The following is a 19810-nucleotide window of genomic DNA, read 5'->3' on the forward strand; positions in this document are numbered from 1 at the left end:
TGACTGCTAAAATGTTGGAAACAAATAGGTCAACACAGCTTTGTCACTGACAAAACAAGTTACATATTGTTAAACTACTTTATGAACTAGAGTCAACATATTGACACAAATAATGTCTGCTATTTCACCAATTGCATCATTCCATAATCTGTATTGTATGTTACCCAAGTCTCTCTGGTGTGTGGTCAAGAGAAAGTTATCCCTTTGAGTGGGAAGTTGGTGAATTTCCAAAAAAGTTAAGGAGTGTTTGTACTGTAAATGTATTCAACCCTTTGCCCGATCGGATTACGTCTGGTCTGTTTGTGCTCCTGTCACCTGGCTTAGCACACAACGCAACATATAAAATCCCAGGCGCTCTCTGCCCCTGGAGCACTCAGTCATTACAGACATCTCTATTGCTACTGAACTTCTCTGTTGAAACCGACAATGAAAGCCTACTTGGTTCTGCTCCTGCTGCTTCCTCTGTGCACAGGTTAGTCAAACTTCCTGACTTAGTGCTTAGGGTTCCTTCTGGAACATGCAGGTCATTGTAAAACTGCTCCGGTGAGTACACTTGGACATTGCATTAGGTATTTGAAAACAAATTTGAATGAGCCAAGCTGAGTTTTTGCAAAAATCTGTGCGAGACATCTAATTAATATTATCGTTCATATATATAAATTAACTATTATAAATAATACATTACATTTTCCTAGACCTATTGCATTTCAAAATGTAATCACATGACAAATACTAAAGTTACATATTGTATATTAGGAATATTTTGAAAACATTTAAGCAAGAAGCGTAGAGTGACAATTCCAATCAGTATGTCATAGCAAGACTAAGTTAAGCAATATAATGAGCAATATTCCAGATGAGTGTACATATTTGCTATCTGAAATCAGGTCAGTGCCACGGGAAAGTTTAGAACATGGGCTCCTAAAAGTTTCTGTGAGATAGAAAACAGAAACCATTGTTTATTACAGCAACATTTAGTGGCTACCCGAGGAAACTCATGTAACCCCAGTTCTATAAACCAAGCATAAAGTATTTCTCCCCACATATGTAAAGCAGATGATTTACAGAGAGGGTTGTGACCTCTGGTTTGGGAAAATTTCCTCCTACAATCTAGATGTATTGTAAAATACTGTATTCCAGCTTTATGTAAGACTAGATCAGATGGGGCACAATAAGTGCATACATTATTTTTTTCAGTAGGACTGCCATCTTTTTTTTGTGTGGGTAGACTGCTTCTGATGTAACTGCACAGATTCTTTTTAGGCATACTATAGTCAATGAGAACCCTCTCATTCCTCTCTTTCCTTCCTTCCTTGTCATAGCGGACCATCACATTGAGTGTTATGGTGAGGACTTCTTAATGCTAAGGAACCAGCTCCTTAAGTGCTCAAGCAAAACAGAGCAGGCCTGCTACACAAGGAGTGAGTATTAAAGTCCTTTCTTACACAAGGGCTTCACAATATCTGTGTCCACAAATTCTTAATCTCTCTGATAAGCTCACGCTATCCTTGGGCTACATCTCCCATCATGTGTACGCAACATAATTTGAGGAAGCGAAGTCGGACAACCCAAGGATTCGTCAATAGTGACATTTTCTGACAGGCCAGAAACATGTTGGAATGCTCGGCAATACGGATTTATAGCACGGTGGATATTGTTTGGTGAAACATTCCAGACATACTGAATAAGCGATTCAAAATTCCAAATTGTTTTTCACAAACCGAGTCCTTCTCGAATCCGCCAGTGAAATCCTTAAGCCTTTTGTGTTGTTGATTTTCCCTCTCTTCTACAGAGTCTGGGGAGAAAGGCTGTGCTAGGCTGGAGTTCTGCTCGCGACCCGGCTGGACATGTTGCTATCAGAACCGCTGCAATGCCTAGATCTGGTTCCTGGGGCCACTGACCCATAGTAGCCAGGACAGGCAAAGGAGGGAGAACATAACAGGGGGAGGAATGATCTGCGATAGTAGCTGACAACAACTTAAATATAGGCCTACTCTAGGTGCCAGTACTGTTTAGCACTTTCTGAATGTTTTTATGAGTAACTATACCTATGCAATATGTAGATATATAATCTTGATTTGATGTAAGGTCAAACAAAATAAAGTCTTAGGACAAATTCTCTCACCAGTCTCGTGTACAAAATCAAGTCCATGTTGTGTTACACAAGCGTACAGAAAGTTGGATGTGTTTCATGCGGAATCAGAGGGACAGTTCACCTCATATGCCTTTTACTGTGGCACACATCGACAGAGTATCTGTTCGTGTGTATGTACGCGCGCGTCAGTGGACGGTGCCATGCAGTCTGTCAGTCTGTTTACCTGTGTGGCAGTCAGTCTGTGAAATCTCCTGATGAACTGTACCAGCACGGCGCCAGCTCTCTGTATGACCAGTCTAACACCATGTCCAGGGTACTTTACCTTCTTCATGCCACCCCATGAGAGACACATTCAGAATCAGCTAGAAAACCGAATGACCTAGATATCCACTACACAGGCACATACAAAGAGACACACACATTTACACACCTCGGCGTCGGACACAGTAGGAAGTATCACCAGGTTCAGATCGATCACAACTAACAAGCTCAGGGACAGAGATGTTTGAGGAAGAACTGAACATAAACTTTGCCAAGGTCAAAAACACAACTATGATTAAATCAAACGAGCTGAACAGATGAATCATTTGCAGGAATGGGTGACATGGAATAGGAGAAAAACACCCAAACATAACGTCTTTTCTCGGTTTTAAATTGTTTATTTTCATTTTTTTTTATCTTCAGTATTTTTCTTTCCATTGACAGGAATGCATGAGTGACAGAATGGCTCAAACGTTGTCCACGTGAAACATTTCATTTTCTTTTGTCAGTCATATCAACAAGAATTTTAACATCATCAGCATTGTGAGTGTCACTCTCATCATGTTATATTCAGATACCACAACAGGTTGTACATGTATGTGTCCCTCTGAACCCTCCCGCGTCCCAACACAAAGACTGGGAGATGGCAGAGTGGTGTGGGGAACACACTCCCTTCGACCCATCTCCCATCCACTGCCTCCCAGGACACACTGATATACATTCACAAGGCTGAGATTTCAGACCAGTCGAGGGGCTTTGTGTTTCAACTCGTCCCCCCTTTTCCCTTTCTGTGTTTTGGATACTAGCCGGACCAGAAAAAAATGGGATTCTATACAAGCCCTTCAAAAAAAGATAAAGATCCCCTAAAAAGATTCATGATTAAATGGACATAATGGGCCTCGCTACCGCAAATCTCAGATTCTTGTCAAGGCCCAGAATAGGATGCAATGGGATCCACGTTTTCCACACCTAATTAACAATCAAGTTCCCTCTCTTAAAAAATCCGAACCAAACCCTGCCTCACCCGACCCTTGATATGGATGCTGTAGCAAGGCAATTCTCAGAGCAACATTCAAAGGACATACCTGCCGTAGGCCTCCAATTGGAAGGCCACTCCCTAGCCAATATGGGGCAAGGTTAGAGGCCATGAACACACTTCAACGACAAAACGAGAGACACCTCCGAAGAGGTTACAAGAGGAGGCCCTCTCGAAGCCGGTTCACCGTCCCAACCCCCAATAAGAACATTCGGCACCATGGTTTATGAGAAGTCAAACCTCCAGGATAATAACAGTACTGCACAGGCCTGGTCTGCGGATGAGCTGGAGGAGTACACCCCCTAGTGGTGAAAAACAGCACTGTTTAATAGTGGATCACCTTCTCAAGATGAAAAAAAAAACAACAATCAGATATATACACACAGGCATACCATATATACATAAAGTAGCCACACCTGAATGTACAAAATGGATACGGATCAGGACGAAAATGTATTGAGACAGGTTAGTAGCCTTCTGGAAACACTCACACAAGTATCCAAGGGTAACTGAAGTACCCAGGTCACTACAGGTATTAGACCAGGTTCCATGCACTCAGAAGCAGAAAATTCGGGGAAGAAAAGCCCAAGTTCACTACGACGACAAGACCACGGGGAAACAAACACAGGACCGACTACAAAAATATTCCACCTACAGTAAAGCATCCCCGTGCAGGAAAGAAGTTTAAGCAGTTAATTTGCCTAAAAAAAAAGGTCAGAGATTTTGAATATGAAAAGAAAGAGCTTCTTTGTGGACAAGCTAGAAGTCGACATCTTTGAGGCGTTAGAACGGCATTGAAAAACATTGATACAACAAAGCCCTCTGGCTTTCACTAACGTGACTAATGTCTTCACCATAAACCTGCCAACGTTTCCACATCATTACTTCACCTACACAGATCCTGAGTCGTCTCTCTAAGACGGAGAGGACGTAGAACATGCCTACACCGCGTGCCTTTTTACATTGTCCTCCCTCTTCCTCCTGATAAGGACACAGAAAACACTTCCATTGTTTAATCCTTTACAACTAGCCCAAACATCCCTATCCGAATCACATCCGTATCAATCATCTGTCCACGATTGCCTCATCACTGAAACCCTCCACTTTCCCTAGTCGGCAAAATCAGGGCTGGCTCTAACCTTTTGGAGGCCCTATGCAAAATTTCATTAGGGGCCCCCCTCCCTAGTGGTTGTGGGCCCCTAATTGTCGGGGCCCTAAGTAACCGCTTATGTCGCAAATGCCTAGAACCAGCCCTGGTCAATAGACAGTCAGAATACATTTCTCTCCTTCACTTCCGGAAAAATAACCAGAACAGCCCTTCTTCATCTCTTTCGTAGGCCACCTCTGTGGAAATTAACCAGCATATTCCCACTGGGGGGGGGGCGACTGTCGCCTCTCCCTGCTGGCTGTGTGATTGTGTGAGCGTGATCCAGTCCTGAGTTTCTGCTGAAATGACAGAGGGGTCGGGGGTCGGGGGGTGGGGGGTGGGCACACACCCTCCTCTGGAATGACGCAAACGTGTAAACGGCGACTTGCACGCTCTTAAGACTATTTCCTTTTTCCTTCTTTTTTTTGTCTTCTGCATTTTTATTATTTTTTATCTAAAAACATAGTCCACAGAGCAGAGTAGAAACAGTACCCAGGATGAGCTTTTAAAAGGTTTTAAATCAAACAAAGAAACGCTAAAAACTGTAGCACGTGGGTCTAGCGGGTGAGCGAATCTGCCATGCTGGTGTTGCCGGTGGTACGGTGCGGCCGCGGTCACAGGATTTCCTACAGATCATTATTCATCAGAGTCCTTTTTTGGGGGTGTGGGGGGGGGGGGGGGTGGTGTCGTTAAAGCAAGACTGGATGGATGATGTTCCAGCAGGGACTCTACCAGAGAGAACAGCGTATTGCCATGGAGACACAGTCTTCAGGCATGTCAGTCTTCACTCACACACATACACCTGTCTGAAACCCCTGGAGATATGGAGAACTACTGTGTATGTAACTGATCGTGTGGTGGTCACACAGTCGGTGGTGGTGTGTTACTGCAGGCTGCTCGATTACTCAATGAGGATTGTGAGTATAGCTTTGTATGGCAACAAAGCCATGATCAGTATTGACAAAAGGCTGGACTGTAGATAAGCATTTGCCAGAGGTACCAGCCTGGCGTAATCTAGGATCAGGGAAGAGGCCACAGGCTCTCAAAGCCTTATATACTTCAGTTGAAACACATTAGGTAAAACTTGGTATCAAGTACTGTATCATAATAAGTACTGTATCATATCAATCTGTGGAAAAGATCCTGCATGTGTCTCTCTGATCCAGGAGTGTTATGATGTTTGTTTGTTTGTGTGTGTGTGTGTCGTAGTGTATCGGTGCCAGTGTTAGTGTGTGTTTGTGTACCTCTCTCCTAGAGCTTTCATATGCAGATTTGACTTGACCCCATGACCCAGAATAACCACTATCTCCTCACAAACGCATGACGTCAGCGTTAAAAAACTAAAACATCACTGCCTCATCTCTATTACAACCTGCATTCTTAACCAATTAACACATAGACTTCAAAACAAAAATGAAAAGATCATGAAAAGAAACTACAAAGAAAAAACCAAAAAAACCTGAACCAATATTGAACCCCGCTGAGCTCCACCTGAGAGCTGCAGTGACATCAAGGTGCCTCCAGGGGGGGGTGTTGAGCAGGAGCGAGAGCATCAGAACTGGGGCTCTTTAGGAGGGTGGGGTGAACGGACGGCCCTCGTCACTAGGCGTGGCCGTGTCGTCGCTGGGGTCCAGGCTGTCCTTGGGGCTCAGCGTGCTGTCGGAAGGGGGTGGGGTGGAATCCAAGCGGGGCGAGGTCAGCTCGGAGGGGGGAGGGGTTTCCGGTGAGCTCTCTTGCCGCCCGTTGGTCGTGGGCTTGGTGGGCGTGGTGGGAGGCGTGACGACCGCTGTCACAGGGTCGGAGGTCAGGTCGAGGACGGTGGGCGGTGTTGGCGTCGGGGACACCACCGGAAGAGCGGGACGGGGGGCGGAGTTTTGCATGAGCCCCTCCCCCAGAGCCAGGGACGAGTCGCTCGGGACCAAGGAGGAGGTCTTCTCCACCAGACGCCACTGCATGACACTGGTATCTTTCCCGCCCGTGGACACCAGATGGCTGTCATTGTGGAGGAAGGTCACGTTGGTCACATGACTACTGTGGGCGCTGTATTTGTGGCTCGGGGCCTGTGACGACAGAAGGCACAGGTCAACGCATTACGGTACAATGTGAAGTCAGCCTGAACATTACGTAAATAAAACCAGGAACCAGCTCACCTTGGGTCTGGAGCAGGGGTACTGGAAGAGGTGCACTTTGCAGAAGTCGTCAGCCAGAGCGATTACCTTCCTGTTGTGGGATCTGATCAGCGCATTTATGTCTGTGCCATCTGAACCCTCAGGCCACACTCCTGGAAGACAAACCAACACACACACACACACACACACACACACAAACACTGGTCATTCTGCCACACTATCAAATAGAAGCTGTGTGAACAGTGAAGCTTCAGAGATACGTTTTCATGTAGACAATATAATCCACAAAAAAATGATATATATATTTTGGCTATATAAAATTGGGCTGCCTGCTGAGAAGCCCTCTAGCATGCCATCCTCTAAATAAAACCATTACAAAAGCATACCACCAGGGGGCAGAGAAACACCATGACAGACTGCAATATGTCCGAGACCTCTGCATACACACTAACAAACCCAAAAACCTTCAACATCTTACCTCTCTCTCACAGGTGTGTGAACTAATACACTCATATCCATATGGAAATACTGACCACTTCTTGCACATTCTCTATTTTAGGAGGGGGGTCCTATCAGTTTCAGCCTGGGAATGGGACTTTCTCTACTGGCTGACAATTGTGGAAAGTCAAGTTTTTAACAATTTTTTCCAGCCTTATAAAGAGCTGGCATATGTGGAGCGAGGACCGCTATGGGGCTTGATCATTCTAGGTTTGAGTCCCTCCGAGAGAAAGACAGATGGAGGGGGAAGCACTGTAGACACACACTGTAGACACACACTGTAGACACACACTGTAGACACACACTGTAGACACACTAGATACCACAAGGGAAGTAATTGCAGGAACCAGATGTGCAAAGCTGTAAAAGATTTACACCAAAAATACTTGCAGCTGTAATTGATGCAAAGTATCAGCCTACTGTAGGGAGGTGAATACCTGTCCAACCAACACGTTTTACATGTCTTACAAACGTAACGGAGGAGTGAATCCAGATTGTAACACAGAGCTGATATGCAAACATTGTTTAGCTTTATAAGGACACATGGAAACATAAGCAGCCCATAGACATTAACACACCGATATCAGTGAGGTCTCCACGTAAACACTATAGATTAGGACGATAAGCATCCCTCAGCCAGAACCAATCCCACCAAGTCTGCGTAGCCCATGTAGGTACTAACCAAAGACATGGTATCCCAGCACACAGGTGTAGGTGGCCCAGTCGATGTCCTTGCACTCCGAGCGGTTACGGATGTACTTGCAGCCATTTGGAATGTCCCCTGGGAGAAGAGGCAAGTCAGGACACCTCACAACAATAGTGTTACAGGGCAACAAAATGAAAGATATGGAGCTGCCAATTAAAACAGTCATTTGAAAAGGTGAATGAAAAAACAGCACTCATTGGCTCTGTAATGTAGCACAAGGTTAGATAGGGCAGCGGCAGTCATTTGAAGGCTGACTGTTGACTCACAGTAGAGGATCTCGTAGTCCCCTGAGTTGGACATGACGAACTTGTTGTCGGGGGACCAGTCAAGATGTGTGATGTAACTGGAATGACCCTGTTGATGGCATGACGACAGGGCGGGGTCATTGACTTAGACAGACCGCTCAAACACTTCACACTACTGTAATGGAGTCAATCTCATGAATGTGCTTTACAATTAGCTTCATATTGCATGTCGTCTCAGGTAACGTTTTGCCTTTATGATGCTAAGCTCAGGCATCCGAGAAGCTCACCAGTCCTGGGAGCAGGTTTCAATCCCTTAGGAAGAGATGTTGTGTGTGTCTGTGTGTGTGTGTGTGTCTGTGTGCGCGTGTGGATGTGTTGGTCAGGGAGGGAATCTCTGTTTGCCTATCTTGGCACCTGGTTTGATATCCTTCAAGTCTGCAGGCTCTCTTCCAAAACACAAACCCATGCACGCATGCTAACACACACACACACACACACAAAAAAACACACACACACACACACACACACAAACACACAAACACACACACACACACACACACACACACACACACACACACACACACACACACACACACACACACACACACACACACACACACAGGAATGTCTACAAGCTAAGGCTAGACAGTGCACAGCTGCTGAGCTGCCTTTCTCAAATCTGAATAATCTGCTGTATTTAGCTAACAGGGACACAATGTGGTGTGTTTCTCTAATTATGTATGTCCCCGTAGATCTGCATAGCCCTATACACTTTTTCATATAACGACCTGGGCATTCATTAATGTGAGTCCTCTACTGTAATGTCTATACAAGTGTTGCTCTGCTCTGGAATTGAGCTTTGCTCAGACAGGGGCCCAACTGTCTGCCAACGGCAATAAAACCTCAAACCAACATTCCCACAACGTCTTCCTTTCCTCTGGAGCCCTGGGCCTTTCAACATCACCAAAACAACCAATGAGAACCCTGCTATAATGCTCCCTCATGCAATCCCAAGCTTGTTTTTCAGCCAGCTAAAATGTGACTGATCTGGCATTAAACTACCCAACAGATTTCACAGCACATGGACGACCCTGGCTGGAGCAAAGAATAAGACAAAAGACAATGGGTGAGGTGCATGAAAAGACAGAACACGTGACAGAGAGGAGAAAGTCCCACAGACTGGTCGACGAAAACCAACAGAAATGAAAGGAAGAACATAAGTCAAAACCAATTACAGAGGCAAGTACGGAGAGAACACTGAATGAGAGTCAGAGAGAAAGACATGGTGCAGAGTGAGCAGCCAGGTGCAGGCCAGGGAAAGGGTTAAACAACACTGTCTTTAACAACGGACTGATTCACAGTCACCCCGAGGGATCCGCTCCCCTGGGGACAACAACCCCTGGGGTCATAACCCTGGGTTGGTCATGCCCTGAATGCCTTCCCCTCAACTCTGCTGGGTTTGTAGGTAGACATAAATGTCTTTCTCACTGTACTTGACTTCTCCGGTGACTCATGTAGATACAAAAAATATAGATCCTTTACTATCTCTCCAGCTGAAGGGAGATAACATTTCTCAGGAAACCACACATCGCTGCACACTCACGCACACACAGACACTGGCACACACAGACACTCGCACACACAGACACGCTCACAATCACACACACTGGAAGAATCACTTTGATGAGTTAAAAGCTAAAGGTCTTTCAATGTATATGTACAGTAGGGAGAACAAGTATTTGATACAATGCCGATTTTGCAGGTTTTCCCACTTACAAAGCATGTAGAAGTCAAAGCATGTTTTTATCATAGGTACTCTTCAACTGTGAGTGACGGAATCTAAAACAAAAATCCAGAAAATCACCTTGTATGATTTTTAAATAATTAATTTGCATTTTATTGCACGACATAAGTATTTGATACATCAGAAAAGCAGAACTTAATATTTGGTAGAGAAACCTTTGTTTGCAATTACAGAGATACATACATTTCCTGTAGTTCTTGACCAGGTTTGCACACACCGCAGCAGGGATTTTGGCCCACTCCTCCATACAGACCTTCTCCAGATTCTTCAGGTTTCGGGGCTGTCACTGGGCAATACGGACTTTCAGCTCCCTTCAAAGATTTTCTATTGGGTTCAGGTCTGGAGACTGGCTAGGCCACTCCAGGACCTTGAGATGCTTCTTACGGAGCCATTCCTTAGTTGCCCTGGCTGTGTGTTTCGGGTTGTTGTCATGCCCAGCCACGACCCATCTTCAATGCTCTTACTGAGGGAAGGAGGTTGTTGGCCAAGATCACGCGATACATGGCCCCATCCATCCTCCCCTCAATACGGTGCAGTCGTCCTGTCCCCTTAGCAGAAAAGCATCCCCAAAGAATGATGTTTCCACCTCCATGCTTCACGGTTGGGATGGTGTTCTTGGGGTTGTACTCATCCTTCTTCTTCCTCCAAACACGGCGATTGGAGTTTAGACCAAAAAGCTCTATTTTTGTCTCATCAGACCACATGACCTCCCATTCCTCCTCTGGATCATCCAGATGGTCATTGGCAAACTTCAGACGGGCCTGGACATGCGCTGGCTTGAGCAGGGGGACCTTGCGTGCGCTGCAGGATTTTAATCCATGAAGGCGTAGTGTGTTACTAATGGTTCTTTGAGACTGTGGTCCCAGCTCTCTTCAGGTCATTGACCAGGTCCTGCCGTGTAGTTCTGGGCTCATGTTCCTCATGATCATTGATGCCCCACGAGGTGAGATCTTGCATGGAGCCCCAGACCGAGGGAGATCGACCGCCATCTTGAACTTCTTCCATTTTCTAAGAATTGCGCCAACAGTTGTTGCCTTCTCACCAAGCTGCTTGCCTATTGTCATGTAGCCCATCCCAGCCTTGTGCAGGCCTACAACCTCTCCTCTGGTCTTGGCCATTGTGGAGAGGTTGGAGTCAGTTTGATTGAGTGTGTGGACAGGTGTCTTTTATACAGGTAACGAGTTCAAACAGGTGCAGTTAATACAGGTAATGAGTGGAGAACAGGAGGGCTTCTTAAAGAAAAACTACCAGGTCTGTGAGAGCTGGAATTCTTACTGGTTGGTAGGTGATCAAATACTTATGTCATGCAATAAAATTCAAATTAATTAATTAAAAATCATACAATGTGATTTTCTGGATTGTTGTTTTAGATTCCGTCTTTAACAGTGGAAGTGTACCTATGGAAGTGGACCTCTACATGCTTTTTAAGTAGGAAAACCTGCTAAATCGGCAGTGTATCAAATACTTGTTCTCCCCACTGTACATATATGCACTTATACTCACAATGCACTTTCCAAATCTTGTGTATTTGCGGCCCTTCTCCGACACGGTGTAGAGGTATATGAAGTTGTCGTGTGATCCCACTGCCAGCAGGGTTCCATCTGAGCCAACGGGGGGAAAGGATTGGGGAGAAATTAGGCGCCATTCTTCTCCCTCAACAACTCAAAGTCTATGGCTGGGATAGGCTGTAAGAATGGCTTCACCCACCGACGGAGAAGCGCATGACTGACAGCTGCTCGTTGCCGTCTGTGTGGATGGCTACCAAGTCTCTGGTCTCTGCATCCAGAGCGTACCACCTGGGACCCGGGGGGAGGGGGAGATAGGAGAGAACCACCCAAGACTCATCAGAATGGACTATTCCAACACAGGGGTAATAAGTGAGAGGTATGACCGGCAGCACCAGCTGTGGTTCAGAGTTGCAAGGTAGTTAAGCTGAACTTACTTTCCTGAGTGAGTTCCGATGGCCACAACAGCACCACTGGGGTGGAAGTCAGCACAGTGGCCATGCTCCTGGAAGGAACAAAGACCAGGAGAGACTCAGATCAAACATATGTATCTGGTGGAAAACAGGAACCTCAGCGTGAGAACCCCACGTTTGCATGCCCTGATCTCAGTGATCATGGGAAAACGTACACTGCGTCCGCAAACACAATCAAAACGGACAGCGGATGAGCAGGTTCCTTACATCCAGGAGCCTGGTCCATTCCAGCGAGTGGTCCGCAGCGTTCCACAAGCACACCTGCCTGTCCTGGCCACAGGTTAGGAACAAGTCCTTGAAGGGGTGTGAGGCCAGCCCCCACAGCTCGTCCGTGTGACCCTGGGGAAATAGGTTGGGGGTCAGAGGTAAGAAAATAATGCTGTTGAACATATGTAATAATTCAGTGACATCCTTTTGAGATTCCTGATAATTATGTTGCCCATTTTACAGTACAGTTCTTATGAGAATAAAAACCTTGCAACTCTGAGGTTGCCCTACATGTACCATGTTCTAATCATTAAAGATAACATTTCTGGGCATTGGCAGGGCTAGTCAAGGACATTCCCATAGTTGTTTTGAAGGCACAACAGGGTTGAATTTGCTGTGTGCTTTGGCACATTGTCATGGTGAAAAAATCTTCACTCCAGAGATCCAGAGATCCTTTGAAGCTCCGGATCAGGTTTTCATCAAAGACATCTCTATATTTTGCTCTGTACATACTTCCCTCAATCCTCACCAGTCCCCACCTCTGAGAAGCATCCCCATAGCATGATGCTCCTGACACCATGCATCACCTTAGGGATGGAATTAGCCAGGTGATGAGCGATGCCTCATGCTCTTAGTCATTCAGGCAGCATGTCATATGCCTTCTACTCATGAGTGGCTTCAATCTAGCCACTCAACAATCAAGGCCGGATTGATGGAGGGCCGCAGAGATAGTTGTCCTTCTAGGAGGTTCTCCAACCCCTGTAGAGATACTCTGAAGCTCTGTTAGAGTGGCAATTGGTTCTTTGTTTACCTCCCTGTCCAAGCCCCTTCTTGCCTGGTTACATTGTTTGGCCGGACAGCCAGCTCTAGGAAGCGCTCCTGGTTCCAAACTTCATACATTTCATAACAAATGGAGGCCACTGTGCTCCTGGGAACTGTGCTCCTGGGAACTCCTGGGATTTTTTATTTTTTATTTACCTTCCCCAGATCTATGCCTCAACACAGAGTTCCTTGGATATCATGGCTTGGATTTTGCTCTGACTTGTACCAAGTGTGGGACCTTATACAGACATGTGTGTGCCTTTCTAAATCATGTCTAATCAATTGAATTAGCCACATGTAGACTCCAATCATGTTCTAGAGAACATAAGCTCAATTGGGATCGTCATGGCAAAGGGTCTAAATAATTAGATACTTATCCGGTTTTTAATTTCAAATAAATTGGCAGAGATTTTTTAAAACATGGTCCGAATACTCTATTGAGCACTGTATATGGTATTGAAAGTACTGTGATAATATTGTATCGCAAGGTCCCTGACAATTCCCAGCCCCACAGCTTAAATGGCTTCCAAATCACGGGAAAGGAATACACTGTACAATGCAGCTCTGTGGAAAACAGCAGCGTTTAGTCTATTCTGCTCTGTCTCACAGAGAGGAAATGATTGGGAAGCATGTTAGGAGGGCCTGACACTGGCTTTCATACAACAGAGCTGGCATGGAAGGTCCCTGCAGTCCTCAAATGCCTTTAGTCACTTAGTCTGCCCCTCTCAAATGTCTGAGGAAAAACACTCATGCTTCCAATGCTCCAAACACAGATAGGGGTGACATTCAGTCAGGCAGCCGTGAGAGAGAGAGGGAGAGAGATAAAGAGAGAGAGGAGAGCGATAGAAACATTTTGAAAGTACTCTTACCTGCACTTCCACCTGGAAACCATCATTAAACGTCCCCCTTAAGATGAAATTGCGTGAGGTGCCCACCAGGAACTGGTCCCCCTTGCCCTCGGCCACAGCCCGAATGGTTCCGTACTGATCAGGGACCTGTCATGTAAATGATGCATTGAGATCTTCCAAACCGTTCAACATTTAATGACTGGTTTATCCTGACATTGAACATGACATTTACTGTATTTGATGGTGTTTATCTGCAGGATGTCTATTATCTTGGTGTATCAGCCATTATATGTCTGTGTTATGTGGCTATATATGTCTATCTGTATCAAATGACTGTCTGTCTGTATCAAATGACTGTCTGTCTGTATCAAATTACTGTCTGCCTTGTATCAAATGACTGTCTGTCTTTATCAAATGACTGTCTGTCTGTATCAAATGACTGTCTGCCTTGTATCAAATGACTGTCTGCCTTGTATCAAATGACTGTCTGCCTTGTATCAAATGACAGTCTGCCTTGTATCAAATGACAGTCTGCCTTGTATCAAATGACAGTCTGCCTTGTATCAAATGACAGTCTGCCTTGTATCAAATGACTGTCTGCTTTGTATCAAATGACTGTCTGTCTTTATCAAATGACTGTCTGTCTTTATCAATTGACAGTCTCGCTGTTTCAAATGACTGTCTGTCTTAGTAATATGTCTGCCTGTCTTTATTATATGACTGTCTGTCTTTATCATATGTCTGTTTGCCAGTCTGTCTTTTTGTCTGTAATTCTGTATGCCAGTCATTCTGTTTGCCTGTCTTATACAGTTATGAATGATTGTCTGTGAATGTGACTGTCTGTCTGTGTTACATACAGTAGCTGTGTCTGCCTGTCTATCTGTTATATAGCTATGACTTTTAAATGGCTGTGACTGTCTGTCTGTGGTACATGGCTGTGATTTTGTCTGTGGTACATGGCTGTGACTATCTGTCTGTTCTGCACCTCTATGTCTCTCTCTGGGTTCAGGTCGTGGTCCCACAGGATAATCTTGTGGTCCTTGCCCCCACCAGTCAGAAGGGTCCCATTCCTCATCTGACACAGGGTGAACACACTGCCGTCGTGGGCCTTGATCTGACGACTGATCTGGTAGGCACCTACCATGGAGGAAGAGAGGAGCGGTGCACAGAGACAAACCAGAAGTCAATCGAGAGACACAGAGAAGGAGAGGAGGGAAAGGAGCGGGAACGGGGGCGTCAGGGAGGCCGAGAAGCAGCTCACAGCGAGAGGCTTCTGGGAAGAGGATACCGCAAATACTTGACATTAGCTAATGTGGTTTATGTGCCACGGTACAGCCAGCTCTGGTTGTCCTCTCAGCAGAGCATTCGAGGGTGGAAGTGAGTGCGTGTGTATGAGTGTGTGTGAGTGTGTGTGTGTGCCTGTGTGGTTAAGACGATGGATGTGTAAGGCTGGGTTTGAGTGAGTGTGTGCGTGCACGGCTGCAATGGTGTTTCTAGGGTGGAAGTGTCTGCATTCTCCACATTCTAGAAGATCAAAAGGACCCGTGTCATTACAGTATCAACGTGGCTGCCGATAAACCAGCAAGATGGAGACCCATTTCTCAAGGCTAGTTACACTCGACATGAGGCAGTGGAATTCTCATTGGTTATATGGCGTGGCAGAGGAAAGATAGATACAGTGTTTCTGTCTCCCACTCACTGCCATGGCCTTGATCCCTGCAGAGCAAAGACTGATGTGGACACACACACACACACACACACACACAACTAGGGGTGTCACTAATAACAATCTTAGTACAGTAGTCTATCATTCATGGCAATTTATCAAGTTATTTGATTAAAACATTTCAAAAACCTGCTGCTTTTTAAAAACACATGGCAGTCAACTGAAATTTGATGACATTTGCTCAGAATTAACTTTCCTGACAAGCTCTGGAGTAACGTAACTTAAGGTACAGAAACTATTAGCTTTCAGTTGTGATCAAAGCTATTTCCTTGCTAGTCATCTCCTCTAGCTTACATTACATCTACAGTTAGTTCTGGAAATAATTGGACATTGACACAAGTTTTGTTATTTTGGCTGTTTACCAAAAATATATTGAAGTTACAGGGCTTAAAGTGCAGTCTCTCTGCTTAATTGAGGGTATGTACATCCAAATTGGAAGAAGGATTTAGGAATTAACAGTACTTTAATATGTAACCCCCTCTTTTTCAAGGGACCAAATGCAATTGGTCAATTGACTCAAAAGTTGTTTCATGGACAGTTGTGGGATATTCCTTTGTTATTTCTTCATCAATTAAGCAGGTAAATGTTCTGGAGTTGATTCCAGGTGTGGCATTCGCATTTGGAAGCTGTTTCTGTGAAACCACAACATGCAGGCAAAGGAGTTCTCAATGCAAGTGAAACATAATCCCTAGGTTGCAAAAATAAATATCAGAGAGAAATATTAGGAGTGGCCAAATCAACAGTTTGGTATATTCAGAGAAAAAAAGAACACACTGCTATGCTCTGCAACACAAAAAGGCCTGGAAGTCCATGGAAGACAACAGTGGTAAATGATCATAGAAACTTTCCATGGTAAAGAAAAACCCCTTCACAAGACAGTCATTTTCAGCCAAGTGAAGAACACTCTCCAGGAGGTAGGCGTATCATTATCCAAGGCTATCATGAAGAGAAGACTTCACAAGAGCAAATACAGAGGGTTCACCACAAGGTACAAACCATTCATAAGCCTCAAGAATAGAAAGGCCAGATTAGACTTTGCCAAAAACATAAAAAAAAAGCCAGCCCAGTTCTTGAACAGCATTCTTGAAACTAAGATCAACCAATACCAGAATGATGGGAAGAGAAAAGTATGGAGAAGGCTTAGAACAGCTCATGATCCGAAGCATACCACATCATCTGTAAACGATGTGGAGGTGGTGTGATGGCATGAGCATGCATGGCTTCCAATTGCATTGGGTCACTAGTGTTTATTGATGATGTGACCGAAGAAAGAAGCCGGATTAATTCTGAAGTGTATAGGGATATATTGCCTGCTCAGATTCAGCCAATATTCAGGAAAGTTGACTGGACGGCGCTCCACTTTGCAGATGGACAATGACCCAGAGTATACTGCGAAAGCAACCCAGGAATTTGAAGCCAAAGAAGTGGAATATTCTGCAATGGCTGAGTCAGTCACCTGATCTCAACCCGATTGAGCACACATTTCACTTCCTGAAGACAAAACTTGAGGCAGAAAGACCCACAAAACAAAAATGTTATTAATGATTGTGTTAATTTGTTAATTTGAGCCCTTGAAATAAGGGGACCGTGTATGAAAATGGTCACAATTCCTAAACATTTTATACAATATTTTTGTTCAACCCCTTCAATTAAAGCCAAAGGTCTGCACTTCAATTGCATCTCGGTTGTTTCATTTCACATCCATTGTGGTGGCTTACAGAGCCAAAATCATGAAAATTGTGTCAGTGTCCAAATATGTCCAGACCTAACTATATTTCCTTTTTTGACGTGACAAGGCAGCAAGAACATATTGCTAACATTAACAGAAGCCTTACCTCGCCATGTGTCTGGTGCCTCTGTGACTGGATGTTTCCCAACAGTTTTGAAGTAGTGACAGACAATCAAGTTAGCATTTTTATAGTGAAAGCACTGTCTATATGATCTCTTGCTACACTGACATGATGATGAATGGAAGCCTAGAGGCAGTAAATCCTAATCAAGGATTTTTTGCAAATCTAATTATTTGTGTACACAATAAATTGCGACAGCCCTAAACACAACACACACACCACAAGGAGGCACCATGTGTCAGGCCCAGTCTCGGCCGTCAAGAAACCAGAGCAGAGCAGGTAAATAAAGAGAGATTAACAGTTTATCCCTGGCGTCAGGCCCCAGCTCCGCTCATCCCGTTCCTCAACATGCCAACCAAAACTAGAACGGCTCAAACCCCCCACCCCCTCCCTTTCCCAGGCCTTCTAGGCCTGCCAATACTCTCGCCCACGCTCCTTCTCTCTCCCCCATGCTCCTCTCTCCCTCGCTTTCCTTTTTGCGTCTCTCGTTCAAGGCTGTTTTCGTCTCTTTTTAACCGCCTCTCTCAGTTGCTCTCCTCTGTGTCTCTGAGACTCACTGTGAAGCTTAACATGTTGTATCGGTCATGCATCAACACACATCTACATAAACCTTCACTATCTCATGCAGTAGCTCAGTTTGGTGTATGATTCTGTTCAAAGGCTTAGAGTTTGTTGTAGAAACTGTGTTTGGTATTAGCTGAAGTACAGGTTCAGAATCAGAATGAAGTGTTAATGTACATTAGACTCTGTGTGTGGTATTAAGGTACAGTAAAGAGGTTGATCAAGAGACTGTCTATGGTATTAAGGTAGAGTGAAGAGTTTAAACTACAAACTGTGTGTGGTATTTTGGTACCGCAAAGAGGTGAATGTAGAGACTGTGTGTCATATTACAGTAGAGAAAAGAGGGTGACCTAGAGACTGTGTGTGGTATTAAGGTAAAGAGGTTGACATAGAGACTGTGTGTGGTATTAAGGTACAGTAAAGAGGTTGACCTAGAGACTGTGTGTGGTATTTAGGTACAGTAAAGAGGTTGACCGAGAGACTGTGTGTGGTATTTAGGTACAGTAAAGAGGTTGACCGAGAGACTGTGTGTGGTATTTAGGTACAGTAAAGAGGTTGACCTAGAGACTGTGTGTGGTATTTAGGTACAGTAAAGAGGTTGACCTAGAGACTGTGTGGTATTTAGGTACAGTAAAGAGGTTGACCTAGAGACTGTGTGTGGTATTTAGGTACAGTAAAGAGGTTGACCTAGAGACTGTGTGTGGTATTTAGGTACAGTAAAGAGGTTGCCCTAGAGACTGTGTGGAATTTAGGTACAGTAAAGAGGTTGACCTAGAGACTGTGTGTGGTATTTAGGTACAGTAAAGAGGTTGACCTAGAGACTGTGTGTGGTATTTAGGTACAGTAAAGAGGTTGACCTAGAGACTGTGTGTGGTATTTAGGTACAGTAAAGAGGTTGACCTAGAGACTGTGTGTGGTATTTAGGTACAGTAAAGAGGTTGACCTAGAGACTGTGTGTGGTATTAAGGTACAGTAAAGAGGTTGACCTAGAGACTGTGTGTGGTATTAAGGTACAGTAAAGAGGTTGACCTAGAGACTGTGTGTGGTATTAAGGTACAGTAAAGAGGTTGACCTAGAGACTGTGTGTGGTATTTAGGTACAGTAAAGAGGTTGACCTAGAGACTGTGTGTGGTATTAAGGTACAGTAAAGAGGTTGACCTAGAGACTGTGTGTGGTATTTAGGTACAGTAAAGAGGTTGACCTAGAGACTGTGTGGTATTTAGGTACAGTAAAGAGGTTGACCTAGAGACTGTGTGTGGTATTTAGGTACAGTAAAGAGGTTGACCTAGAGACTGTGTGGTATTTAGGTACAGTAAAGAGGTTGACCTAGAGACTGTGTGTGGTATTAAGGTACAGTAAAGAGGTTGACATAGAGACTGTGTGTGGTATTAAGGTACAGTAAAGAGGTTGACCTAGAGACTGTGTGTGGTATTTAGGTACAGTAAAGAGGTTGACCTAGAGACTGTGTGTGGTATTAAGGTACAGTAAAGAGGTTGACCTAGAGACTGTGTGTGGTATTAAGGTACAGTAAAGAGGTTGACCTAGAGACTGTGTGTGGTATTTAGGTACAGTAAAGAGGTTGACCTAGAGACTGTGTGTGGTATTAAGGTACAGTAAAGAGGTTGACCTAGAGACTGTGTGTGGTATTTAGGTACAGTAAAGAGGTTGACCTAGAGACTGTGTGGTATTTAGGTACAGTAAAGAGGTTGACCTAGAGACTGTGTGTGGTATTTAGGTACAGTAAAGAGGTTGACCTAGAGACTGTGTGGTATTTAGGTACAGTAAAGAGGTTGACCTAGAGACTGTGTGTGGTATTAAGGTACAGTAAAGAGGTTGACCTAGAGACTGTGTGTGGTATTAAGGTACAGTAAAGAGGTTGACTTAGAGACTGTGTGTG

At 44.7% G+C, this 19810-nt stretch overlaps 2 protein-coding genes across 6 annotated transcripts in view; one reads left to right on the top strand and one right to left on the bottom strand.

Moving 5' to 3' along the window:
* The first annotated feature begins 339 nt into the window (after nt 1-339).
* On the top strand, nt 340-2127 carry wu:fj16a03 (uncharacterized protein LOC335475 homolog). Its single transcript, XM_034292546.1, has 3 exons — nt 340-472; nt 1323-1421; nt 1793-2127. The coding sequence occupies exons 1-3, from the start codon at nt 427-429 to the stop codon at nt 1876-1878; spliced, it is 231 nt and encodes a 76-aa protein (XP_034148437.1). The 5' UTR covers nt 340-426; the 3' UTR covers nt 1879-2127.
* Nucleotides 2128-2738: 611 nt separating this feature from the next.
* The window catches only part of LOC105030300 (EMAP like 4), a 63356-nt gene continuing 46284 nt past the window's right edge, over nt 2739-19810 (bottom strand). For all 5 annotated transcript variants that reach the window (XM_010904052.5, XM_029120173.2, XM_029120172.2 and 2 more), the window contains 10 exons: nt 14762-14913; nt 13798-13923; nt 12107-12238; nt 11864-11931; nt 11629-11717; nt 11425-11522; nt 8139-8226; nt 7849-7947; nt 6690-6820; nt 2739-6599 (listed from right to left, as the gene is read on the bottom strand). In XM_010904052.5, coding sequence (XP_010902354.2) covers nt 6108-6599; nt 6690-6820; nt 7849-7947; nt 8139-8226; nt 11425-11522; nt 11629-11717; nt 11864-11931; nt 12107-12238; nt 13798-13923; nt 14762-14913 — 1475 coding nt within the window. In that variant the 3' untranslated portion in view covers nt 2739-6107. The remainder of the gene's footprint in view (nt 6600-6689; nt 6821-7848; nt 7948-8138; nt 8227-11424; nt 11523-11628; nt 11718-11863; nt 11932-12106; nt 12239-13797; nt 13924-14761; nt 14914-19810) is intronic.

This window comes from Esox lucius, chromosome 6 (genome assembly GCF_011004845.1).
Source record: "Esox lucius isolate fEsoLuc1 chromosome 6, fEsoLuc1.pri, whole genome shotgun sequence".
Classification (NCBI taxonomy): Eukaryota; Metazoa; Chordata; class Actinopteri; order Esociformes; family Esocidae; genus Esox; species Esox lucius.